Source organism: Pezoporus occidentalis, unplaced genomic scaffold (genome assembly GCF_034315485.1).
Source record: "Pezoporus occidentalis ecotype Australia unplaced genomic scaffold, CSIRO_AGI_Poc_V1 ctg198, whole genome shotgun sequence".
Taxonomy (NCBI): Eukaryota; Metazoa; Chordata; class Aves; order Psittaciformes; family Psittacidae; genus Pezoporus; species Pezoporus occidentalis.
In genome coordinates, this window is record NW_026913833.1 from 1,262,385 (window position 1) to 1,289,186 (window position 26,802).

The 26,802-nt window shown below is 44.4% G+C and overlaps 1 protein-coding gene across 2 annotated transcripts in view; it reads left to right on the forward strand.

Annotated features, from left to right (window-relative positions):
- CACHD1 (cache domain containing 1) overlaps positions 1 to 26,802 on the forward strand; it is a 100,181-nt gene that overhangs the window by 27,301 nt on the left and 46,078 nt on the right. For both annotated transcript variants that reach the window (XM_062617583.1, XM_062617584.1), the window contains exons 2-3: positions 9,482 to 9,544; positions 18,027 to 18,175. In XM_062617583.1, the coding sequence (XP_062473567.1) occupies positions 9,482 to 9,544; positions 18,027 to 18,175 (212 nt within the window). The remainder of the gene's footprint in view (positions 1 to 9,481; positions 9,545 to 18,026; positions 18,176 to 26,802) is intronic.

Consider the following 26,802-nt stretch of genomic DNA (forward strand, 5'->3'; position numbering starts at 1 on the left):
AGCCAGGTCCCATTGAGCCTTGCTGGAGGGTTTGTGTCACTAGGGGTGGCTCGTGCTGGACCACAGCTCTCTGAAACAGGAGGGGAAAAATAGTCCTTGGGACTAACTGACCTCTGTTGAGCAGGAGGTGGGATGCTGGATGCCATGGGCCAGCCCTGCTCCTCTGGCTGTTGTGCTGCAGAGCATGGGGGCTATCACTGACCCTGGATGAGCACTAACGATGCACTTGGAAAAGTGGTTTAGCAGTTTCTCATGGATATTACCTTGTTTTCTTTACTGACCTAGCAATTATTTGCTACTTTGCATCTGTAGGTTGTTTTGGGGGGTTCAGGATGCAGTTTACTTCTGTTGTAGGTGTGTTTATGCTGGTTGGAAGTGTCAGGTGGTCGTTTGGCTTTTGAAACAGTGGGGAAAAGTTGTCAGATAATTAGAATCATAGAATCCCAGCCTGGTTTGTATTGGAAGGGACCTTAAAGCTCATCCACCTCCAACCTCTGCCACTAGAGCAGCTTGCTCCAAGCCCCTGTGTCCAGCCTGGCCTTGAACACTGCCAGGGATGGGGCAGCCACAGCTTCTCTGGGCACCCTGTGCCAGCGCCTCAGCACCCTCCCAGGGAAGAGCTTCTGCCTAAGAGCTCATCTCAGTCTCCCCTCTGGCAGGTTAAAGCCATTCCCCTTGGCCTGTCCCTACAGGCCCTTGTCCCAGGCCCCTCTCCAGGTTTCCTGCAGCCCCTTTAGGCACTGGAGCTGCTCTAACTTCTGGAAGACTCTGGGTGCAGACTAAGTGAGTTACTATTAGGAAGCACTGCAGCAGCACTGGTAGGGGAAGGCTGTGATGGTATTTATCATGTGTATGTTGATGGTTCCTGCTGAGAGATCCTGAAAAATGATACTCTTGGACATTTAAAGAAAACAATTCTGTAATTACGTTAACATCAGCCCATTCATTGAATGCACAGAAGTTTCGTGTTGTGATTTATGATCCATAAATTCCTGTGTTTAAGCTTGTCATTCTTGGATATCTTTTGCTCTGATTCAAGTCGATCTCTTTAGTAGTTCAGCTCCAACTTCAGTGTTCTTTGGCTGCAGCATTTCTCCAAGCAAAACTCAACAGCTTCTGCCTTGACTGTGTTAAATAGATCAGGAAACAATATTGTGTCCTCTCGGTGCATGTGTGTCTGTATGTCCCTTTGGCTTTTTGTGTTGTTTGTTTTTGCTCTAGAATTACATGGGCCTAGCTGGAATGTTACATAAATTGATCCATGTTTCTTCTGCATACTTGCTCTATATTAAATCCACGATCAAATTGGACAAGCACAGTAATTACGCTAAAATGATACCAAGCTCTCCTGGCTATAGGATTGCATCTATTTACATGGATTGTTCTGCTGCTTAAATGTTTCCTTATTTATAGTAAGTCATTTTGACTTGAAATGAGCATGAAAACGAACCGGAAAAGTGAAACCCAGGGTTGTCCCAATAGAATTAAGTTGATTTTTCTCCTGATAAATGCTCAGGACCAGCAAAATGCAGCAAGTTGAAAAGTAATCAAAAAGTTCTCAACCTGAAAAAAACCTCCATGTAAATATTTGAGGTTTCACATCCTAGAGGCTGGAATGAGGAATAAACGTAGGGGGGAAAAATGCAATCCTCTGGAGAGGACCATCTGCTTTGTATTTTAAGGTTTAAGGGTAGCATGACTTTTCTCTTACTGAAAAACTGCCATATACGTTGTCATGAGTATAACCTTAGTCAAGTTACATTGGCCAAATGAATAATCGTGTTAACATGTGGAACTAATTTTCTAAGGGTATTTTCCCCTCTCTTTTTTTCCTCCCTCTTCTCTGGTCCCTTGAAAAAGAAGACAAAAAATTCTGCCAGTCCTTGATTGCATTTTTGGCAGTTACTCAGTTTTCCATAGTTTTCTCTCCTTGCAAATGCCTGAAGTTTTCCAAGGAAACACAGTTATAAGAATTGTGCTCCACTCTGACTCTTTCCAAGCAATGTCGTGCCTACTTCACCATCTCCCCTTCCCGCTCTTGAAACGATCCCAAAGGCCTATCACAGTCTAAGGGTAGTAGGTAAACTATAAAAACTGACTGTGATGCTTTCTACCTTCAAAGTTAAGATCAAACTTGAATTCCAGTTCTTCTGGTGTCCACTGTGTTGCACAAAACACTTTGCCTCAGTGCTGGCTACAGAGTGGGGAGCAGAGGTGAGATGAGCCACTAAACACATGGCAAATGGTGATGGTGGCTTGGTTTGTAAATGGTGAATTCATGGAGATAAAAATTGGGAAGAGAAGTGATGTTTTCCTGCATGAAACCCTCTCAATATTGAGGAATGCAGGCACCCATGGAGGTGTGTGTAGGAGCATGTGGAGATCCACATCTCCAAATACACTCGTGGTGTGAGTGCCAGGAGGTTTACGGTTCACTTTGCTTATGGAAAAGCTATATCTGACAGTCACAGCTTTGTCTCACAATTGATGCTTTTTTTCCCCCACAAATGCCTCCTAATTGCAAGTAATCTTATGTAAATTTTGTATGGAGAATAAGCAAAATGATTTAAATGAAGCTGCCAAAGGAGTATTGCAAATGGTGATGTGGTTTAAGAGCACTCCAGCACAGAGCAGCTTTACCCACTAGTAACAGAGAGCTTCTCTGAGCAAAATGCTGATGGTAGGAGGTGAGCTGGGCCAGGACAGCGGAACCAGGAGCTGTATGAGTCTTTACTTTAGCTCATTTCTTAATTGAAAATGCAGGATTTGCTGCCTGCTCTCAAAGGAGAGGCTGCCTTTGCTCTGACCCCCATGAAAACACTGACCTGAGCTCAGTGTGTGAGCCCTGCATCACGTTTCTCTTTGTCTACCTGTCTGATAAAGATACCTCCTGCTGCTTGACGAATAATATAATGAAAAAAAAGCATTAATTAGTTAAACCCTTACTGAAAACTTGCTGTTTTCTGTAACCCACAGCACAAGAAAGGTGTTTGCAGTGCGATGTTGAGATATTCCTTTTAGTCCATAGCTGTGGTGTCTGTCCCTGAACTGAGCAGGGTCTGTAACGCCGAGCTGCTGCCGTCATTCATCTCATCTGACCAAGTTTGCCTTGCACTGTTTTCATCCAGTTTCCTTTAGCTTTTTATATGTATATTGTAAGTTCTTAGAGGAAAAACACGAATCATGTCCTTGATCTTATGGGAGCCCACTATTTAATGTTTCTTGGGTTTAGAAAATGGTAACAAAACATAATGTGATATGGCTTCAGACACTGCAAAAATAAACCCCAGACAGAAGCCACAGGTTTTCCTCCAAACAATCTCACTTGGGAAGTTTCATCCCCAAAAGGATTTGTTCTCTATTTTTTGCTCACCACTCTTTAAAACATTAACCTTTACAATAAGAAACAGACCCTGCTTGGTAGCTACTTGAAGTTTAAGAGCTATTACAGCCCCGCTGAGCTAATGTGGCATATATTCGACACATGTACATTGTGCTACTGCTGTTTTGTATACGTCTTTAATAGCGTTGGGGTTTTTCCTCCTGTCATTACTCAAATATGATGGGTAACAGCAGTATGTACCCTCAATCCGCTGAAAGGTTATTTATTTGGGGGTTGGGGGGTTCCTAAGCCTGTGTTTGTTTTTCCCTAGTCTCTTTTGCCTCTGAAAATGTTATTTTTATCGGTAGGGAGATAGATTTGTATCTCCTCTGGCGAATAAAGTGATGTGCAAATGGTTGAGTGCTCTGCAGAGCAGTTGGCGCTTGTGTTTGGCTGGGGACTTTGGAGGTTTGGGGGTGGTGGCTTTTTCTGTTTATCTTGATGCCGTGCTGACAGTCAGACCGGGGCTTTTGAAGTGTTGGCTCACTGCAGTGCATTGTTGCGGGGTTTCTTTCCATCTCAAGGAACTGAAGGAACAAGCCGGTTAATACCTCACTTTTTATGCTGAGCTCGGGCTACAGTCAGTGCCCAGATTTAAAACTGAGTTGCCTTTGGCTTTGCATTATGAAGAAAAGTCTCCTAAGCTTTGTTCTGGCACATAACAGAGCTAAATCTGAGCTGCCCCTTATCTCTGGCTTGCTGGGAAACCTGACTCCATCCTACCCGGAGGTGCTGTGCCCATCCATCACTGTCAGACCCCACCGGTGGGAGGCATTAGGTGGTGGTGGCCTCAATCTTCCCCATCCCAACCCCAAGGACCTCTTGGATCCTCTCATTGCTTCCTGACTTATCTCACACACCAAATATTTGTTCTGTCACTCGAAGCTAAGAGTGAGGCAGGCTGGTGGCACCAGGAAGCACTTGGTTGTTAACCAAAGTCAGTAAAGGATGTATCTAGAATATTTTCTAGGAAGTTGCAAGTGCTTTGGCCCAGACACGTAATTAAAGAGCTTAGGAAAACAAGAGTTTAATGTGTTGAAAGTGTGTATTTGTAAAGCAAACCCCAGCTTTCTCAGGAATCCTTCCATGCGGCCATCCTCTGGAAGCTCATAGGGACGCATCACTGCTCTCCTGAAGCCTGTGTGTCTCAGAGCTGTCACAGACCACCAGAAATCCTGTAGTGGTCCCTGCAAACACCATGATTTTCTCGCTCTGGACTTCTGTTTGTATAGCTAAAGGCAAGCGCTGTGTTGGAGAGGGGAAGGGGAGGATTAAGGATGCAAGTGATGTGCCAAGCAGAGTGCTGCAGGATTCAGGGGTTTCCAGAGACTCAGGGACCCAAGGGATGGTGCAGGGCTTTGTGCTCAGCCCCTGCCTGCCCCAGAGTTTAATGGGAATATGAAGCATCAGGTGGTGGATACAGCCAGCCAGACAAGTGTTAGTTCTTTCTGAGCATCTCCAATGTTGGAGTGATTTGTAGGAAAATCACACTTTCACACTGACTTTCTAAGTTAGACCTGCCTAAAACTGGAATTAATGTCATTTCTGAAGTTTGCTTTTGGAAGTATGGACATCAGATATGCTTCAAGACTCACGAGTTTTGATGAAGTCTTCCACTGTGCTTACTTCTGAATTTTGTGTTTTGTGGTGGAAGTACCTGACCTGAATGAAGCAAAGTCCTCTTGCTGAGCTGGGTAAGCCATGGCAGCACAAAATGCTGTTTTCTACCCCAAATCTTGACATTTAATTCAGAGTTTGGATTGGAAAACAAAGTTGCTTTTATTTCTGATAATTTTTTAAAGTCAGAAACCTTGGTAGAAATCTGCTTGATGAAACCAAGGCATTGCAGTAGTTGTGTGCTCTGTGTGCGGGTATATTGGAACACGACTGTGAGCAACTGTTGTCAGCTCAGCACCGAAGGTAAGTAGTGGATAGTGTAGAGGGTGGAGCTGTCCTCTGCCGTGTGCCACAAGAACAAAGATGTTGACTTGGAAAGGTGTCAGGTTTAAAGGAATTAGAGAATTCCTGAGAAAACGAATCTCTTTTGCATACTTGACTGATGTTCAGCAGGAGCCTGGATATTTATAAGCATTATTATACACTTAAAAGAGGGTGGCCAAATGGAGAAAGCCACAATAAAATGCTGTTTTAGGGCTTGAGGTGGTGTTGGGAGGGGTGATGGGGATGCAGATAGCAGTGTCTGGTACAGCACCAGCTCAGCAGGGAAAGGCTGGATGCTGAACCAGTGCAGTGGTTGCAGCCTTCGTGCATTGTGCTTATGGGCTCTGGCAAATGATCCCAGGAGAGCATCTCATTAAGCACGTGTGTAATTGCTCCTGTTGGAGTGAACTTTGCCTGCTGCCATCTGCTCAGCAGATTCAAATGAACATAAAGGGGTGGGAAGAATAAAGTACAGATGCTAATGTGCTGTGTAAACCAGGAGGGGCAAGTGCTCCTAAATGTTTGGGCTGTTATTGTGAGTTTGAGGAGCTGACTTACTCTTGGGTCTGTGAAGTTCCCTGAGCTTCATTTCATAGAATCCCAGACTGGCTTTGATTGGAAAGGACCTTAAAGCTCATCCAGCTCCAGCCCCTGCCATGGGCAGGGACCCCTTCCACTAGAGCAGCTTGCTCCAAGCCCCTGTGTCCAACCTGGCCTTGAACACTGCCAGGGATGGGGCAGCCACAGCTTCTCTGGGCACCCTGTGCCAGCACCTCAGCACCCTCCCAGGGAAGAGCTTCTGCCTAAGAGCTCATCTCAGTCTCCCCTCTGGCAGGTTAAAGCCATTCCCCTTGGCCTGTCCCTACAGGCCCTTGTCCCAAGCCCCTCTCCAGCTTCCCTGCAGCCCCTTCAGGCACTGGAGCTGCTCTCAGGTCTCCCCTTCAGGAGCCTTCTCTTCTCCAGGCTGCCCCAGCCCAGCTCTCTCAGCCTGGCTCCAGAGCAGAGCTGCTCCAGCCCCTCTGGTTTGGAGGTTGCCACTTAGCTCTGGTTTTGTACTCAAAGTTAAATCACTTTTTAAGTTAATGAAATTAGCTTAAATACAACAGGGAGATGTTTCTGTCTGCAGTGTAATTCCATATAGGAGTCCTTGAACAGGGAGCAGGTACCCTGAGTATCTCCTGCTACCTCCTCACTGACATGCACGGTGCTTTTCGTTAAGATAGCAATGTTCTGTGGAACTTGGTTAAATTATCAATCATTAAAAATAGGTTCAAAACCCAGCCCAGTGCCAGAGAAACCCCTGCTGCACGGTGTCTCTCCCATAGCCGTGTGTGATGTTCCCTGGCATCAGTTTGGTAGTCCCTAAACACAGCTCCGTGTTAAAGGGGGAGGAAGGGGTCAGCTTTGTGCTGAGGACAGAAAGCTGCAGTCTCGGTAGCTGACAGTTTGTTTCCTTCTTGTTCCTTTTGATGTCTGGAGACAAAATGCTGCGGAGAGAAAAACTCAATTCACTTAAGACATTTTGCATCAAAATGACGTGCTTTAATGTAGGTTCTTCTGATGTTTAAATTATCTTTTCATCTCATGGGGTTGGGGAGGGGGAAAGCCAACGTGTTTGTAGTTAGAGTGCCCAAGCAGAACTTTAAACAAAGGTCTGGAAGGAGAGGAAGTCGCAATGTATGGGCGCCTTTTAAGAGTAGATGCTTTCCCTTCCCCCCTCTTCTTGTCTCTCTGAGACTTGTAAACTGAGGAGATTTATTGCTGCCCTTCCAAATGCTGCTTTAGAATGAAGAGTTCAAATTTTTGACATTCCTGAAGTCCTCAGGAGGGAGAGGGATGAGGGAAAGTGTTGATCCTAAATGGAGCAGAGCACACCAAAGGAGTTTCCAGGCTGGTTTGGCCAGTTGTAGCTGTGTGTAGCCTTACTAGGCTACATGCATCAAGAAAACTCTTGGAGTCACGGATGGATGATTAAACTGGATTTGGATGAAATTTAAACCTATTTAATAATTGCAGTTGTTATAGTTAATAATTTAGAGAGCTGATTCCAGCTTGTCCTAGCGCTGTATTCATGAGTCTTGGTAATTTCACAACTCTCACATCAAGGGAGGGACTCAACAGGGTCTTCATTAATCACTGCCCTTCACCAGATGTGGCTGTGCCTACAGATGTGTTGTCATGGGTTTGGCTTAACACTGGTACAGAATCCACTCCATCAGTGACATTCCAGCTCCCCCTGAGGCTGGCAGAGAAAAACCTCATTGACTTCTTATGTTTTATATCTCCTCCACAACCTCGGAAGGATTTCACCATCTGTGTTCTTTCTGCTTGTATTACTTAAGATCGTATTTTGGTATATGTGAGGCTGTAGGATGTATTTCCCAGTAGTGCAGTTGTTTTTCTCTGTCACTTCAGGTTTGGGCTGCGTGCAGGGTGCTGCAAACCCCTGTGTTTGCAAGGAAGGGTCAGTATTTTAATATGGATCTGCCTGGAAAATTATTTCAGCTTTTATACTGGGTATCTTGCTTATGGAGAAGGTGTTTGATATACAGATGGAGCTGTCTTATTTTCATGTGGAACCTGCGAACACTCCCTGCCCTTTGCTTACCCCAAAGAGTGCACCTGAGCAGAAGGATGGGAGGAGTTTAGAAGATCCTTCATAACATAATGGGCTTGCTTTTTTTGTTTTCTGTTTTTCAATGTATAATGACATAAATATCCTCAACATATTAATATTATGTTTCTTGATAATGAATAACCAGCGCTATTCTTGTTCTGGCTGACACTATTGTTGCAAATCTCCATGTGCTATGCAGCCACTGTTGCTGTTAAGACAGCAAAAGAATGGAAAGGAATTGAAAACCCTTGTGTGATTCTATGAATATTTTGGGACACCTGTGTATTTTCTAGTGGGGATGGCCCCACTGTTCTGGAATCCCAGCCTGGTTTGTGTTGGAAGGGACCTTAAAGCTCCTCCAGCTCCAACCCCTGCCACGGGCAGGGACACCTTCCACCGGAGCAACTTGCTCCAAGCCCCTGTGTCCAACCTGGCCTTGAACACTGCCAGGGATGGGGCAGCCACAGCTTCTCTGGGCACCCTGTGCCAGCGCCTCAGCACCCTCCCAGGGAAGAGCTTCTGCCTAAGAGCTCATCTCAGGCTCCCCTCTGGCAGCTTAAAGCCATTCCCCTTGGCCTGTCCCTACAGGCCCTTGTCCCAAGCCCCTCTCCAGCTTTCCTGCAGCCCCTTCAGGCACTGGAGCTGCTCTCAGGTCTCCCCTTCAGGAGCCTTCTCTTCTCCAGGCTGCCCCAGCCCAGCTCTCTCAGCCTGGCTCCAGGGCAGAGCTGCTCCAGTCCTCGCAGCATCTCCATGGCTTCCTCTGTCCCAGAGGGGAAAGCTGCCCTTGGAAATGAGAAATTCTGAAAGCGAAACTTTGGTGTATCAGGCAAACTTTTCAGGAATGCCATCAGTGTAAGCCCAAATCCTTCCAATCTTATCTTTCAGTCTGGAAGCAGAATATTAACAAGTGTTGAGTGGTTTTCCCCTCCATGTAACCACTGTAAATAAGCAGCACTGGCAGTGTGGCTGTCACCTGTGGAGGCACTCCTGTCCCTCTGGGAACAGATGGGAAGCTCTCCCAGGGGAGGACACAGCTCCTACTTCCACTTTCTGATACAGCCTTTTTCTGCCAGTAGTGAGCTCAGTCTGGTTGTGTTCAAAAGCGGCTCTCATTTTTCTCTTTCCCAGGTACCAAATATGTCTACATTTGGCTCACAGCCTCTCGTGTGTTGGCTGGAAACAAGCACTCTTATAGTGATGCTGGGTTTAGCGCTAGAACAGTCTCGGTTTGCACAGCAGTAGATTTCTAATGTGAAACACTTCTCTTAGCACCTTATGTCAGTTTGGTAACTAACAGATGTTTTGAGAAAAAAACCTTTTTATGTCTTCGCCTTCAAATCCCAAAGCAGCCTCTTCATGCAGATCCACACACAGTATAGAGGAATGCGATTCCCCTGGGGTAACCGTGGCATTAGAGACTCCCAGGTGAAATGGTCCTTTTCTGGCACCAATTTTGTCATCGTGGGGCCATTTGGGGTTGTTTTAATGGGACATTTTCTGGCAAAACCCCTCTTACACATCCTTTCTGGTTTGTCTTGCAGAGGATATTCAACTCCTTTGTGTACACAGAGAAGATATCCAATGGAGAAAGTGAAGTTCAACAGGTGAGTCCAAAAGCCCATTCCCATCTCCTGCTGCTCACCAGCAATACAACAGAGTCAGCTTAGAAATGACAGTTCTGTCTGGATTTATTGTGGCCACTTTCCTCGTGTCCAGCACATCAGAGAACAATAAATGGGATAGGATATAAATAGAGATGGCGTATATGGGCTGATTCTGTATCTGAGAGTTCTGCATTGCTATGAAAAGGCTTTCCATCTGCTTTGTGTGGGTCTGTCCCTCAGAAACAAAAGAACAGAGGCAGAGCTGGGGCCCTCATGTAGTATCTTACATTAATTGCCTGGTTTTCATGTTGGAAGTGGCTCTTTTAAAATGGATTTAATTCAAAGCAAACCCACTAATACTGTTTATGAATGTGGAAATGGTATCAATTGCTTTGTGTAAATATGAGACAGGCTCATGCATAACAGTTGTGGTTGAGGGTTCTTTGTAATTTTGTGGGGGCTTTTCTTATGGCAACACATTTGAACATTTAACTCTTCAGTTTAACACTGAGATAATAGATCTCAGTATGAGGGCTGTTTGCATTTAATACATGGCCCATGTCTCAAAGTGCCATGTCTCCATGCCTTTTGAATCCCTGCAGGGACGCTGCCCTGGGCAGCCTGTTCCAATGCCTGAGCACCCTCTGGGGCAGGAATTGTTCCTCAGCTCCATCTGGAGCCCCTCCTGGCTCCATCCTCCTCTCAGGCACTTGTAGGCAGCCATCAGGTCCCCTCTGAGCCTTCTCTTCTCCACACTGAACCCCCCAGCTCCCTCAGCCCTTCCCCATCACCCTTGTGCTCCAGGCCCTGCTCCAGCTCCGCTGCCCTTCTCTGGCCCCGCTCCAGCACCTCAATGTCTCTCTTGCAGTGAGGGGCCCAGAGCTGAACACAGGATCCGAGGTGCAGCCTCCCCAGTGCCCAGTGCAGGGGCACAATCCCTGCCCTGAGGTTCTCTCTAGCTCTGCTTAGTTGGAAGTTATCTGATGCAGGTTTCGAATAAAACTTGAATGTCTTATGGATGTCTGTCCTACACACTCCATTTAGCTGTAGAAATATTTCTGATCTTCAGTCATCACAGTTGAGATCATCACCTGTAATACAGTAGTAAAAAGAATATGGGGAGGGCTAAATAAGCCAGGAGGACATTTCCTCTTCTTTTTTCAGTCTCACTGCCTGTCTTTGTTATGCCACATTTCCCACTTGTGCAGAAGCAGCTCTGCTCTGGAACCAGGCTGAGAGAGCTGGGCTCCAGGGAGACCTGAGAGCAGCTCCAATGCCTAAAGGGGCTCCAGGAAACCTGGAGAGGGGCTTGGGACAAGGGCCTGTAGGGACAGGCCAAGGGGAATGGCTTTAAGCTGCCAGAGGGGAGACTGAGATGAGCTCTTAGGCAGAAGCTCTTCCCTGGGAGGGTGCTGAGGCGCTGGCACAGGGTGCCCAGAGAAGCTGTGGCTGCCCCATCCCTGGCAGTGTTCAAGGCCAGGTTGGACACAGGGGCTTGGAGCAAGCTGCTCCAGTGGAAGGTGTCCCTGCCCGTGGCAGGGGTTGGAGCTGGGTGAGCTTTAAGGTCCCTTCCAACCCAAACCAGTCTGGGATTCTAAGAAGACTTCCCATGCCTTTAATAATTACTCTTATGGTTTCCTGGGTTTGTTTGGCTTCCCCTTTTTACTATTTCTGTATCACCACTATGAATGTCATATAGGGACAGCAGATGTGCCGTTAATGTTGCATTAGAACCCTTTTGTTGCTGTTTATATCTCCTTTCTTCCAAAAACATTCCCAAATTATTTTGTGTTTGGACAACCTCTAAATGGAGAACACATTATGAAGAAGGGCTTATATGGAACTGAGTCTAACAACATCCTGTTTTCTTCACTTAAGTGGTACGTTTTTCCCCTGGAGGTCCACATACTATGGTTGTGATTTGAGTAGTTCATTTATATCATTGTTACTGAGTTACACAATTCTGATGTGTGTTCTGCTACTATTTTGGGTCTGTGTTGGGTTTTGAGGTTTTTTTTTGATGTATCAGTGAAATATTGTAAATAAAAAAAAAAACCTAATATGGGATGCCCAAATTATGGTTCCTGAGAAGAAACTTCCTGCTTGGAAAGGTATCATGCAATTGGTGATCCTGGGTGGTTGATTTATGTGGTGCCCAAGGTTGGATCTGCATGAGTGGAAGTGAAGGAGATGGGTGCTGGAGCCCACCATGCACCCTTGGGTGGCTTCTGCTTCCCTGTAAGCATGCACAGGTGGGTGCTGGCTTGCAAAGGGACCATGAAGGGGTCATTGTCACCCAGTGTCTAAAGGTTTAAATCTGAAACCATCCCAACATCTTAGAAACAGGGTTTGTTGGCTTTGACATTGCACCAGGGTAGCGTTTTCCTCCAGTGTTTCTGGGTGGTCTGCACACCGTGAAAGGGCCATGTGGGCTACATTATACGTATCAGATGGCCTTTGGAAAGGCAAAAGTGTTTCGGGGAAACAAGAAACTGGATTAAAACGTCTTTGAAGTCTTAACTATTGATTCTCCACTTAGGAAAAGACTCTGCTTGTTCCCCAGATGTACCTATTCACCCTGAGTAGGTCTAAATAACTGTCTAAACACTGTAGGTAGTGTGATGAATTCGGAGCTGTCAGAGGAGAAAAACGAGGCCCCGGTGAAGCATAATTGCTGTGGTTAAAAGCTCAACAGTGAAGTGGATAGAAGAATAATTGAGTACTTCTGTTTCATTAATAACCAGCTCTTTTAGCCCTAATGAATCACAAGCAATATAACCAGAGTTTTATGAGTAAGAGTAGTGCCTCCAACAGCATCGTCGTGAGCAAATGCAAACAAATGTAAGCAAATTAAATCCCCTGTCGCTCCTGGCTTTGTCATTCATTAACATTTTCTTAGCAACTGATACCCAAAGGCAATTAATTCCCATTCTGTGTCAGGTGGGATTTTGTTCTGGCAGCCCACTGGGTTGTTGGAGGGGTGCTTTTTATATATCCCAAACTGTGTAAATAGGGACTTTCAGTTTGTTGAGAAAGTGGAAAAACTACAGCTGTTGGCCTTCAGGCCCGTTTAATAGACTTGGCTCCCTTTATGCCACACAAAGAGTGGTTTGCCTTTTGACATTAAACTGCTTACACTTTAAGGTCTCTAGTTATAGAATTGCTGTTGTACGCAGCAGATAAAACCTTTTCTCACACTGAATAGGTTATTAAAGATTGGAAGGTGTTTGCCAAAAAGAACTTGGATTCCTTTCCTGGAAGTGATTTCAATATCAGAGAGCTCACAATATGAAAATGCAGTGGTGTGAACTAGGGATGTAAATAAAGGGGAAGGTGCTTAGTTTTATTAGGGGGAAATCTAGATTAGCTGTTTTCAAGGAAGTCAGTGTGTGTTCAGCATCCTGCCAGACATCTGGTGTCTGCAGCACAGAGAATGTGAAACTGGGCTCCAAGGAGGAGACAGGACGGTGGTAAAGACTCAAGCAGGAGCAGAATGACCAGAATAGTTTTGATATATTGAACTCTGGCAGAGAAGCTGGAGCACAGCAACCACAACATCTCTAAGCTAAGAGAGCTGGGCTGGTTCAGCCTGGAGAAGAGAAGACTCCTTAAGGGGAGACCTGAGAGCAGCTCCAGTGCCTAAAGGGGCTGCAGGAAAGCTGGAGAGGGGCTTGGGACAAGGGCCTGTAGGGCCAGGCCAAGGGGAATGGCTTTAACCTGCCTGAGGGGAGACTGAGATGAGCTCTTAGGCAGAAGCTCTTCCCTGTGAGGGTGCTGAGGCGCTGGCACAGGGTGCCCAGAGAAGCTGTGGCTGCCCCATCCCTGGCAGTGTTCAAGGCCAGGTTGGACACAGGGGCTTGGAGCAAGCTGCTCTAGTGGAAGGTGTCCCTGCCCGTGGCAGGGGTTGGAGCTGGATGAGCTTTAAGGTCCCTTCCAACCCAAACCTTTCTATGATTCTACTAACTGAACTCTTCCATGAGTAAGCCATACTTCTGGAGGAGCCTGGCAGTGTTAAATCCCTGTCTGTTGAGTCCATTATGACATCCATGCCTGTCAGCCTCACTGATGCATAATTTATATCCAGTCTTGAAAGCATTAAAAGTACCTTGGCTTTCAAGCTGCAGCCAGAAAGAAAACCTAACCTTGGAGCTCTGCTTTCTCTCAGTGCTCCCTGGAAAGGGAAGACTTTAGAGGTGTGGAGCTTTGAGGGGAATGAAGCTTTATAAGAAGAAAAAGCTCAAGGGAACTATGCAAACGAGGAAAAGCTCTGGGAAAATTAGAGCAAGTCACTGATGTTGTGATGAAAGGTTGTCAATGGAGATGGTGACAACTGAAGTGCATTACCCATGGGTGCTGCTGTAATAGAAACAGGTGTTGCCGTCCAACCTGTCTGCAGACTGGAACGCTCTGGCTGCAGTCCAGCTGCCGCAGAAATACATTAGGATTGGAGCTCAGGGCTGCATTGTTTGCTCCAAACACTCATTTCTTGTTATTCGGGTCCCGAAAGTTAAGGAGAAAGCTGAAAAAGGACAAGAGGAATGCTGGGCAAGGCTTCCCCCTCTCCCTTGGTTTGAAAATGGGGTCAAGAGCGTCTTGAGAAGTAACCTGAGGATGGCAACATTTGATGTCAATCTCAAGCTATCCGGATGTATTTTAGTCTCCATTAAAATGGGTGAATTTCTGTGGGAGCAGGAGATGTCTGTCACACCTGGTACCTACCCAAGGGTATACCTGAGTGTGGGATGTGGCTGCCTTTTACGTGCCCAATTTGGGACACAACTTTCCATTTTGCCTTAACAATGTTTTAAACAATGACACTGGGATGGTTTCACAGTCAATGCTCTGTCCTTTCATTATTTGTTGTCTCTTTCTTTCTGAACCTTTGAGGTTTTATAACCACTGTGGTGCAGGTCTTATATCCATCAGTATGCAACAGCTGCTCAGCTCTGGGCAGGTGAGAAAAAGCAGGATAGATTCTGGGAACAAATAGGGACCTTTTGGGCAAAGGGTTTAGGTTTTAGTTTAGAAAGATGAGGAGCTGCTTTAAGCCTGCAGCTTTTACTCTGGCAACTGAGTGCATCACTTCGCAAACTGAGCAATGTTTCTGAGCTAATGGTGTGAGTGTGCATGCATGCATGGGCACACGGGCATTGAAGAGGAGCTAGGAAGCATGTAGTGTTTTCTGCCTGTTGTTTTAATCACTGAGAGTTGGAATGCCTGCTCGCTGTCATGGATTTTTGTGCTCCAGTGAAGCCCAACTATGGAAGAAAAATTAAGTTAAGGGTTTTATTTAGGCTTCATCTGGATTCTACTTCTCAATTTGGTGAATTAGAACCAGTTGTTTTTATTAACTTTGAACTGGATGGTGTGTTACCCTTTGGTTCATAACATGGTTTAGTCATTGTAATCAATTTTCAATGGAAAATGGCTTTTGAATCATCTTGCCATCCAGCTTTTCTGAGTTAGCTGTTTTTAAAGTGGTTTTGATTGTTAGAAGTGTTCTGTTGCTATCAGAAGGCAGTATTTTTGGGGTTCTTCAGATTAGGTACTTCTAGCCATGGCAGGGAGTAGGTGTCTGTGTGGCTTTGGGAGGCTTCAAGTGCCTTGCTGCTGGCATGCATTTGACTAACTGCCCCAACTGAAGTGTTGGATCCCATTTACTCAGAGTAATGTAATGACTTTGAGCTGTTCAGAGGTTTTTCAATGGGAGATTCAGTTTTGGTACTGAACATTTGCTTTTCATCGGTTTTGTCAGATCTTCAGGCTCTGCACAGTAGGATAAAATTCAAAGGCTGTGGGGTGCTTTTGTTGGTGAACCTGGAAGGGGAAAACTGTTTAACACCAAAACATCATCATAATCAAATCATGGAATGGTTTGAATTGGAAGGGAGCTTAAAGCTCATCCAGCTCCAACCCCTGCCACAGGCAGGGACCCCTTCCACTAGAGCAGCTTGCTCCCAGCCCCTGTGTCCAACCTGGCCTTGAACACTGCCAGGGGTGGGGCAGCCACAGCTTCCTGTACAGCATTCATTTATCAGGAAAAAGTGTGATTCCAAATGTATGTCCTTTTGCTCTGATGCTCCATGTTAGTTCTGTTACTGCATGTTTGATTGTGTGGTCCTTCTTTCAGCAAATTCCAGTTCCCATTTTTGTGATTTCAGGTAGTGAAACCACAAAAGAAGTGAATAGGCTCAAGTATCTGGTGTACATAGTGCTTAAGCACAGGTATTTCATTTGCCCTCACTGAAAGGGGAACTTGGTAACCATGCAACTTAAATGCTTTGATTTAGGAAATTTGGCTTGAAACCCTCCAGAAGAATCCACTTCTCAAGGACACGTTTGAGCAGTACAATCAGACAAAGAGAAAGTTTACCGGGAAATAGAAAAGGAACAACCCAGCAGCTTATGATCTAACAACTGGGAGTAATTTAATTGTGTTGGATGCCTAACATGGAGGAGACCATTAGTAGTCCTCTGGTGCCTTGGCAATAAATCATTCTGCAAAACTAATTAGGTATAATTCTGCAAGTCATTTGAGCAAGGTCCTATTAAAACCTGTGCTCCTAGGAGACCTGTCGTTAAGCTGCAGCATTTGCTGGGAACAATGGAGGCAAAGGCAGTGCTGTTATCAGCGTGGGCCTTGTTATTCGCATAACGAAGTAAATCATGATGAAATGTCCTGTTAATAATAGTTAGGAAAGACATTTGTCAGTGCAGGGGATCTGGAACAACCGAGTGCGCTTCTCAGTGCACAAATGTAGCGGCACCGTTAAATCATCCCCATAGAGCCTGGGGTGTCCAGGGAGCAGGAGAGATGAGTGCTGTGAATTAATGAGCTGACTTCAGCCCTGGAGAAGGTCTGCAGAAATGCAAAATGCCTATTTCTGTGTATTCAACACCAGGCTATATTGTTCAGAGATCGTTCTGTTTCATTTAGGAGGCATCTGGCCAACGATTAATTATAACAGATATGTTGGTGTGAACAGGGCACTGAATGTGCCAGAGCAAATTTCTTATGTGCCTGATTTGTTTTGTTAATTTCTAACTTTGAATAAAAGACCAGGAGCAAAAGTCTTAGTAAATGGCTCTTGTAAAACCTGATGCTTCCACCCTTGATAACACCGTGTGCCTTCAGACTGCTTCCAATCTGCCTGGTACCGAGAAACATTTAAAGGGCTGAAATGCCCAATTTGCCCTTTCTAGTTAGGCACTCTTAATTGTTTTCAAGGCCTGAGAATTGCTAGGGAGGGATGACAGTCTGTTAGTTTTCACTTTCTGAAAGGAGAGAAATACGATCATCTGCTTTTAATAATGTAACTTGTAAACCTAGTCCTGATTTATAAGTGGCTGCCTTCATCATAGAGTCATAGAATCCCAGCCTGGTTTGTGTTTGAATGGACCTTAAAGCTCATCCAGCTCAAACCCCTGCCACGAGCAGGGACACCTTCCATTAGAGCAGGATGCTCCAAGCCCCTGTGTCCAACCTGGCCTTGAGCACTGCCAGGGATGGGGCAGCCACAGCTTCTCTGGGCAACCTATTCATCAGGCCTCTGGCAACAAAAGGCTTGTGGAAGAATTTCACCTGTGCAAGACAGTTGTCATTATTTCTTTTTGTTACAACGTAATGTCAATTACATGTTTTTCATATTGCTCTTGAAGTCTGTAATTACAACTGCTGTAGCTTATAACTAGCCACAGAAAGCTGCTAGGCTGGGGAAGAAAATCACTTGAAAGATGCTCAGTTAAGAGCTTGTGGTGACCCTAGAAAAGTAGCAGAGGATACACAGAAAAAAGCAAGAGAGGGGAAGGCTTTTTTTGTCCAAATCACAATCAGAACTACATGAAAGGAGACATGAAGTGCTTCTGCACAGATCTACCTGGCTGAGGAGGCTGTTGATGACCAGAGAACATTCATGGTGGTAATTGGGGCTGTCTGGATCCTGAGCTTATTCTCTTGAATACATTCAGCGCACTGCACATGTGCTGTTAGTTGATTGCTCCTGAAGCAGTAAAAAGATTGCTCTCTAGGTGAGGTCTTTTGTAATACTATTATTTGGGCTTCTTATAGAGCTTTTTTAAATTGACTTTTTATTTTAGTCTCCATCACGCCCTTGCCAGGCCTTGCAAGAGCATCATATCAAAACGTTTCAGTTGTAAGCCAGTAGCATAGGGAGAGTCGCATCCAGGTCTCAGTGCTTAATTATAAGAAAGCCTGATGTAATGGAAATTTCACTTTTCATACATGCAAAATTCTGTGTTCAGGTTGCGAGATGGTAAATGTATTTTATCTCTTTGTATAGACTGCTTTCTGTGGTTGATATTATTAACTACTTGACTTCATCAAAATAGAAGCACAATGAGCAAAGCATTTAACTGTTATCTTTAACATATGCAGTTTTTACTTTCCATTTAAGTTGGTTAATAAGGAATGGGGGATGCAGACAAACAGCTTGATTTTAATCAATCTTCTAATTTTTTTCAGTTGGCCAAAAAAATCCGGGAGAAATTTAACCGTTACTTGGATGTTGTGAATCGGAACAAGCAAGTGGTGGAAGCATCATACACTGCTCACCTCACATCACCCTTGACTGCAATCCAGGACTGCTGTACTATTCCCCCATCTATGATGGAGTAAGTATTGAATTCTGGAATTGTTAATATGTGAAGAAAACAGACGATTTCTTTGCAGAATAGCCTGTATTTTCTGACCAATCTTGGTAACTCTGAAAGGGGTAAGACAGTAGTCCAAAGGTGCTTCTTATCTTGTCCTTGTGTTCTTTCCCATTTTTACTATGTACATGTTTAATGACGAGCTCTAAACCAGAACGGGGTTTCTGCTGTGATGGGTTGTAAAATGAAACAAAAAGGATAAAAGTTTGTTCAACCCTTAATTGCATGGAATACAAAATGAGTCTGTCCAAGATACTGTCTTTGCACTGAGACACTGAATAACTGAATAACTCTTCTGAAGCTAGTCATGGGACTCCTTTTCTACCCCCTCCCTTTGAAGTGCATTAACCAAAATCACAAGCTGGTCAGTACATCACATGCTGAAACTATTGCATTGCAGTTTAATCAAGTTGACCTGGTGCTGTTTAATGCCAAAGTTAACCCAAATTGAGTACATTGCTTAGGAACAGAATTTGTCCATTTAAAGTTTGTTTTGCTTTAAATATAGGAGTTTTCAATAGCCTAAATCTAGGCAGTTGGTTGTCTTTAATCATGTTTTATTATGCTGAATATTTGCAGAGGCTTCTTTGGGCTTCCTCATTGTAGGAAAGTGTGATGGAAGGTCTGATTTTTGCAATAATTTCTTCTAAATGCTCAACATTTTAAACATTTACTTCCATATGTGCTAGAAAAGTAACTTTCACTTGATGCAAACCTCGATTACAGAGTGTGTTTTCATGGTTCATATCTGCCTGATTTAAAAGCATTTTGGGGAAAGGAAGGTAAATTGGGTAATAAATATTAAAAGCACTTTCTGCAACGTGGCTGTATGGGACAGCTCTTCTGTTAGTGACACTGTGCTTTCATCGTTCCTGAAGTATAGCATTAACCTTTTTTTCTGTAAGGATTTAAAATATTCACTGCATTCAAATACGTGGTGTGAATCTGTGCCTGGAGAGGAAGGCCACTCGCTTGTTTTGTGTGCAGGTTGACTGACACAGAGGCAAGATATCTCAATAGGATTAAGCCTCAGGTGACTCCAAAGAAATGAGTACCTTGCCGTTGTGTTGTGTGTAGATGTCGTGGTCTTTGTGCAGTTCCTACTCTCAAATGGTCTACATAAAATGCTGACACATCTGGTGATCAACGGCCAGATATTTGGCAGTGTTAGTAGAAAGGTCAAGATTTAGTTGAGAATGAAAACCTTCCTGCCCTCTGATCTCTGCATGCAGGAACAGCAAGCTTCCCGCATGGGCTTCCAAGCAAGGGCTGAAGAGAAGGAGGAATGAGGAGATCTATCACCCCCCTGTCAGTATTGCATAATTCTTCATTAAAAAGTAAAAAGAGAGGTTTGCTCTGGAAACATTCCTGAGTTTCCTTTTGCTTTGTGCTCCAAAATTACTTAGTTTCAAGGTCCTGTAGAAATTCTCTTTCCCCAGGATGGACTTGCATAAGGGTCCTTCACAGGAAGTGGCTTAAAAAACAAACTGGGGTCACAGCTGGCTAAGTAAAGAGGTGGATTTTCTATTTGCAGAGCTCCTCGTTGAGGCATTACAATATAGAATCATAGAATAGTTTGGGTTGGAAAGGACCTTAAGATCATCCAGTTCCAAGCCCCCTGCCATGGGCAGGGACACCTCACACTAAACCATGGCACCCAAGGCTCTGTCCAAGCTGGCCTTGAACACTGCCAGGGATGGAGCATTCACAACCTCCCTGGGCAACCCATTCCAGTGCCTCACCACCCTCACAGGAAAGAATTTCTTCCTTATATCCAATCTAAACTTCCCCTGTTTAAGTTTGAACCCGTTACCCCTTGTCCTGTCACTACAGTCCCTGATGAAGAGAATATAAATAATATTAACATAATAATACAATATATTATTATATATTATATCATACTATATAATCCATTATTAGAATATAATATGGTATTATTATATATGGATATAATATAGTAATATATATTAATATAATATGATAATGTAAATACTGAGAATTTTATTCTTATTATTTAGTTGCTTGGATTGATAATACTAAATCTGCTTAAGTGGTTACCAGACCAGTCTGTCAGTCTGCAGGATACTTTGGGCAGCACTTTGGCAATGCCTGGTTGAGTACCTGTGCTTGAGAACGGTGGCTTATCTGACCACTGGGAATATATCCACTCCTGTCTTCAGGAAATTGTCTGCAAGTCATGCAAAGAATGTAAAACCATATTTTCCTTTAGAAACTTCACTTCCAGGGTTCTAGCACCATGTTTTGTTAATTGCCTGATTTGTCTAAGTGCTTCTGCCATCATTTGTTGTTTCTTCCCCTTCTGCTGTTCTTCCTTTCATTTTCCTTCTCTGTAGCATCTCCCTTCTGGGAGAATCTCCATTTTGGTTAAAAAGCCAGTGTTGATACCCAGCGTGGTGTTGTTGGGTCTTATGTCTGATACAGGCCTGCTAAAGGGGAAAGTAAAGTAAAACAGTTCACACGGGCAGAAAGTGGCTGCTCCTGAAAAGCCAGTTCTGCTGTTAGGGCTACCTCGAAACCCGTCCTTGTCTCCCTGTCTCTCCAGAAGAGGGATTAGTTTTTAATAGAAATCTCAAAATGACATAACCTTCTTCTTAAGCAGAAGCTTTCCATTGACATTAAAGCTTACATGCTCCTCAGGATCCCCCTTGGGCACCTCAAAACCTGATTGAAAGGGAAAGATATGGCCAGCAGTCAGATTTTTGGAGACTGGAATACGCACGTGAGTGTTCGAACATGGATTGAGGAATCATTTTGGAAACACAGCTCTCTCCCACCTGCATATTTTGAAGGCTACTGATTCATTTGAACTCTTCCACCTTTAATTTTGGCCTCACTTGATCTGGCTTTGAGGAGTCCTGCACTGGTGAGAAGTTGAGTTAGATGTGCTACTGTTGGTGACAGCTTATCTTTGGTGCTTAAAAGATGTGTTAGTGCTGGGCAGGAGAGTACTGGTGTTAGAGCAACAACAATTATAATAGTTTGGTTTAGAGCCTGTGTTAGCTGCTGCTATAAAACAGGGCACATTAAAAAGGCATGGATTTGTCTGTGCTATTTGCCATATCCAGGAGATACTTTGCTTTAGGTTGTACCTTAAAAATGCACGTGTCCTTAGGGCTCTGGCTTTTCTTTCAGGAGGCTTGTGAAATATCTGTGTTACAGCTCCTTCATTCTGTGTATTCTCTTTGTGCAGGGAGGTGTTTCGTCATGGGGCCTCTTTACTTGAGTAAACATTTGGTGCAAGAACAGTATCAGATGCATCTTATCTTCAGGGTATATTTTTAACGTAGATACAAAGGCCAGTCCCACAGCATTTAAGGCTGCTTATGGTGATCAGCATCTAAATGCATGGTGATGTTTGAAAATCTGAGGGCATTTCATACTCTGAGGTGATTCTTCCATCAGCCTTTTACATTGTGTTGGGAATGCAGCAAGTTTGGATTGGCTTTGGAAGGAGATGATGAACTATTGTGTAGAGAAAGGTTTATTGAGGGTTGGTTTAGTGGTTTGGTATCTTTAGATTACATTTGTTGTTGCTGTTAAAATTACCCATATGTTGCCTTGTGTTTGCTTGCATTTACCTTGAAAATCTGAGCATTGGCTTTGAAGATACTTTGCCATGTTGCTTGAGATAAACCACACCTGGGCACTATAAATCAATGATACAAAATAGAACTAACAAAGCACAAACTGGGATATAAAGTAAACCTGGCACTTCAATTGCTCGTTTAGTTGAGTAGTGAGACATGACCGGGAAAGCAGTGTTTATTGCATTGCCTTTATGTGGTGAAGAGCCCAAATGAGTGAGATTCCCTGTGACTGGGAAAAAACCTTCCCTGTGAGAGGAGCTGTGGCTGCCCCATCCCTGGCAGTGTTCAAGGCCAGGGGCTTGGAGCAAGCTGCTCTAGTGGAAGGTGTCCCTGCCCGTGGCAGGGCTCGGAGCTGGATGAGCTCTAAGATCCCTTCCAACCCAGACCGTTCTAGGATTCTATGACTGTGGTTCCAGTCTGTAGTGACTAGTTCTGAATTAAAATCAACAGCCTGTGCTTTTGGTTCTTTGTTGTACCCAGCATATACTGACCTAAGCTGGTTGAAGTACTAACAGTCATGTATTTGTTCTCCCCACTGAGGTAGGTTTGTGCAACGGAACTCCCTTGGTTTGGAAAGTAGTGAGAATAACTAAATCGGAGCATGCAAACACAACTTGAGGAGGCAGTGCAGTTGGTGGCTGTTGAGTGGTTTTTGGCAAGGGACTTTTCCATAGGCCTTAATTCAACAAGCGTGTCATCATATGCTTCTGCTCATCTGGTTTGCCAAAGCATTCAAATATGGGCTCGTGCGAATGGAAATTAATCATATGCATAAGTATACATGCAGGTACTGCTAAGTAGAGGTGGACTGCTAAAGTGGAGCAGTGGAGCAGGGCTATGTGGTTTTCTTTAGTTTTTTCTGTTCCTTTCTTCAAATACAGCATTTTGCATTTTCAGTTCTGCTTAGCCAAGGGTTGGGAATGGAAAAACCATGATGGTAATGAAGAGGCAACAGTTGATAAGAGTCATCAGAGAGGACAGCTCTCAGGCAAGCTCGGAAGTGGATGGTACAAGTATCTGGTATCTGCCCTATGATCCAGGCTTTATTTGTGTCCATGGGGTCAGAGCCTGAAGACTTGCTCCTTTCCTCAGGGCTGTGTGCTGCATTGAGGAAGTGCCCACAGCAGTTGAGAAGATGGATTGCTCCAATGTGACAGAGTTAATATGGATAAAGTGCTCTGGGCTCTTAGCAAAATGGATGGATAAACTGATGGGAGATAAGGAAAATGGATGTCAAGTGATTCTAATCCTTAAAGAAATCCCTGCTGGAAAAATAAGGCTTTGTGTTTTCCTCACTAATAATGGCTGATGAAGAAGCCATGAGAAACAGATCTCATGCTGTCTCCAGACATTCCCTATCAGGAGTGAATTGTGTGGTTATTTACAGGACAATGTTTTAATTAATGTATCTTCCTTCTTAAGAGGATAAGTACCTTTGTGCACAGGAGGGTGTCTCCTGTTTGTCATGCCTGAGATGCTTCATTCCCAGAAAGTAGGTCTTTAGGAAGTCTTGGAACTGAAATGGCCTGATGTGTGTGGGGTGGAAATGGGGCTATAGAAGAGTGTCAGCAAGAGGGTAGGGAAAGCATAATCAGTGTTTAGTTATCAGAAGTACTGAGCACCTGCAGCTTCCCTGCATCTCCAGCAGGAATTTATGGAATACCTGTTAGTTGTCAGAAGTGTCTAAAGACTAAAGGCATGAGTTTTGGGACAGATTTGGAAGCATTAGCTTTGGTGGGGTTGTAACTTTGCAGGCCTGTGTGGTCTGACTTGTGAATGACAGCTGAGATAGCTTTCTCGACAAAGATGATGTTGAACTAGATGGCAACATGTTGATCAAATAGATAGCTTATACTGAGTATTTGCAGATGAAAGAAAATCACAAAAATCAAACTCTGCACAAAAAAAGAGTTTATAATCTCTTACTGAGGTGCATTTATGAGGAAACGCACAGCTGCCTGTGCAGCTTTTCCAGCAAAAAAACCCGGAGATGATGCTTTTAAGGGGAGATAAAAAATTCTTCCCTAACCCATTCTTGATTCTCTTCTGTTTCTGTCCAGTTTTAAAACCCATCATGCTCTGGTGTGCTACAGCATTTCACGTCCTTGGGTGTCTCTAAAAGAAGGTAGGAAATGGTTTCCTTGAGTTGCCTGCTACTGGGACCTAGGCAGGGAGAGAAAGGGCAGAGCTGGAAGCTGCCCTATGTGCCTTGCTGCTGCAAGGAGTCGCATGGTGTGACCAACCATGGTCCCCTGATAATGCTGTACCTGCACATGGGGCATGGATACACATGTGTGCTGGTGGAAGCATCCCCTTCTCTTTGCCTTGACCCTGGAGAATGGAAATGAATTTCACTGCTGGTTTTCATGAGAAGTTGGCACGGGTCTCCAAAGAACCACGTGTATTGCCATTCATCAGTGCTATTGCTTCTGCTGCTGACACGTATGTTTGAGAGGAAAATCATAACATCTCCAGAACGCTGGAAATCATAGAATCCTAGAATTGGAAGGGAGCTTAAAGCTCCTCCAGCTCCAACCCTGCCACGGGCAGGACATCTTCCACTAGAGCAGCTTGCTCCAAGCCCCTGTGTCCAACCTGGCCTTGAGCACTGCCAGGGATGGGGCAGCCACAGCTTCTCTGGGCACCCTGTGCCAGTGCCTCAGCACCCTCCCAGGGAAGAGCTTCTGCCTAAGAGCTCATCTCAGTCTCCCCTCTGGCAGGTTAAAGCCATTCCCCTTGGCCTGTCCCTACAGGCCCTTGTCCAAAGCCCCTCTCCAGGTTTCTTGCTCCCCATTCAGGTGCTGGAGCTGCTCTCAGGTCTCCCCTTCAGGAGCCTTCTCTTCTCCAGGCTGAAATCTATTCTTGTTCTTTATTTAACAGTGCTGATAAGAGCTTAGGGAATGCATTTATCTAAATTTGTGAAAGGAGATGGAATGGAGAAATATTTGTTGGTAAAACATACTTCTTGGCAGTGTTGTGTTACAAACATTAATAGAGTGTTTGACTAAGTGAGTTTACAAACCTATATTTGAAAATCATTTACTCCCTGCCTGCAATATCGCCTTCAGAAGTGCTCTGCTTTTCCCCTTTTTTAAACAGATGGTTAAATATTTGCTAATGCAGTTCAGTTTTATCGTTGCTCTTTCTGTGTTTATCTTTCCTCTCTGGAGCAGTTAAGTGGGAGATAACGGGAATCCCATTTGGTCCCTTCAGTTGCCGCAATATCTGAAGAGCTGCACTTCCAAAGGAGAAGTGGGTGGGCTGCACTAGGTGAAATTTAAGATGTATTTGCTGTTCTTGCAGAGTATCAGGCTACAGTAATGCATGTGGGTCGCTAGAAAATGCGTGTGTAAGTGCTGGTCTTGGCATGACCTTCTTCTGTCCATAAACTGCAGCAGGTATGTAGGAAATTGCTCTCTTGGACTGTTGCTTTTACATCGTAAATGTGTCCAAATTCCTCATGAAATAGTGGGGTTTGGAACAGTTTGTGTTACTGGGTTGCAGCCCTCCTTCCAATAATACACTTTCTTTATGTCTAAGTATACTTGGACCGTTTCAAGCAGTAGTTGAAATAATTGAAGCAACTTCTATGCCTTGCCAGAAGAAACCGGTGAGCTGAATCACCAGTGGCTTTTTGATTGTTGAATCTATGCCTAAAAGCATTGCTTTCCCGCATTCTGTTTAGATGCAGTGGGAATATTTCAGCGTTTATGTAAAATAGGAGTGGAAGTCTTGGATTTCAAAGGAAATCCTGAATTTCCAATGAACTTACGTAATTTCATTTGCATATTAAATCAGCTTTAAATTTGTATGGACGGGAAGGGAGTGAAAGGAATGAACGTTAAAACGACGAGAACCCCTCAGTAGCTGCTCAAGTGTCATTTTTATATGCAACTCCTTCATTTTTCCCCCTAAACTAAAACTGTGCAAAAGAGGTTGATTTACACTGTAAATTCAGGCCGAACAAAATCCAATTGGAGCTCACTTGAGCCCTGTTTTGATGTCAGATTCAAAGCTTCTGCAAATGTATTTTATCTTCTACGCTCGCTGATCTCCTGCTTGTAAATCCCGTTGAAGGAGAATAAAAATGAGTGCAGCCTGATGGGAATTTAATGTCTGAAGTTCAAAGCAGTTTGCACATCAGAGCAAACGTCAATCAAATGAACATCTTGCGAGCTAGGCAGGGAGCGCGTTTCTCCATGGGGAAGAGATCAAAGTGGGAGTCGCAGCTCTGTTTGCTCCCTCGGGATGCAGTTTCGATCGGTTCTTCATTAAAGTGAATCCAGAAGGAAGGGTGTTTTAGAGAGAGGCAGGGAAATGGGGATGGGGCGAGGGGGCCTGTCTTGACACTGAATTTCAGCCAATGTTGGTTTTTTCCTCCCATTTAAGTAAGTACCAAACCTAATTAATATCAAAATACGGGGTTTGGTGTGGTTTTGTGGTCAGGATTCTGGAGGACTTCCTAAGGGTTGGCTGTGGTGTTACCACGTAGAACATTTTGGGCCTAATCCCCATGGAGATCTCAGTCAGCCACTGCTGTTATCATCTGCCTCGTAGTCTTGCTGCTGGCAAAAGTGGGAGCTCTAGTAAAAAATCCATCTCCTTTGTGCAGAGGAAGGATGGTGATCAATGGTTGTCTGCTAAATCTTTATATATTGAAGTTCTGGGCTTTTTAACTTCTTCCAACGAAAGCCATGGGGAGATCTGTGTGGGTAAAACTTGTGTGGAAAGCAGGCAAGGTATAAATACATCATAGGGAAGGTAAAACCAGTAGTCACAGCCAGGAATGTGAGCGTTGACTGGTAACGCCGCACGGCACTGTTGAGACTTTAGTTCCAGGTGTTGTTTTAATGGTGAAGATTGCCAAATAGGTTAATAGCACATTGTTAACTGGAACAACTCGGGGGCACCCAAAAGAAGCACATGGAAAATTCTACAGTGTGATTAAAAGGATGCAAATATTGCAATGTTAGTTTGCCA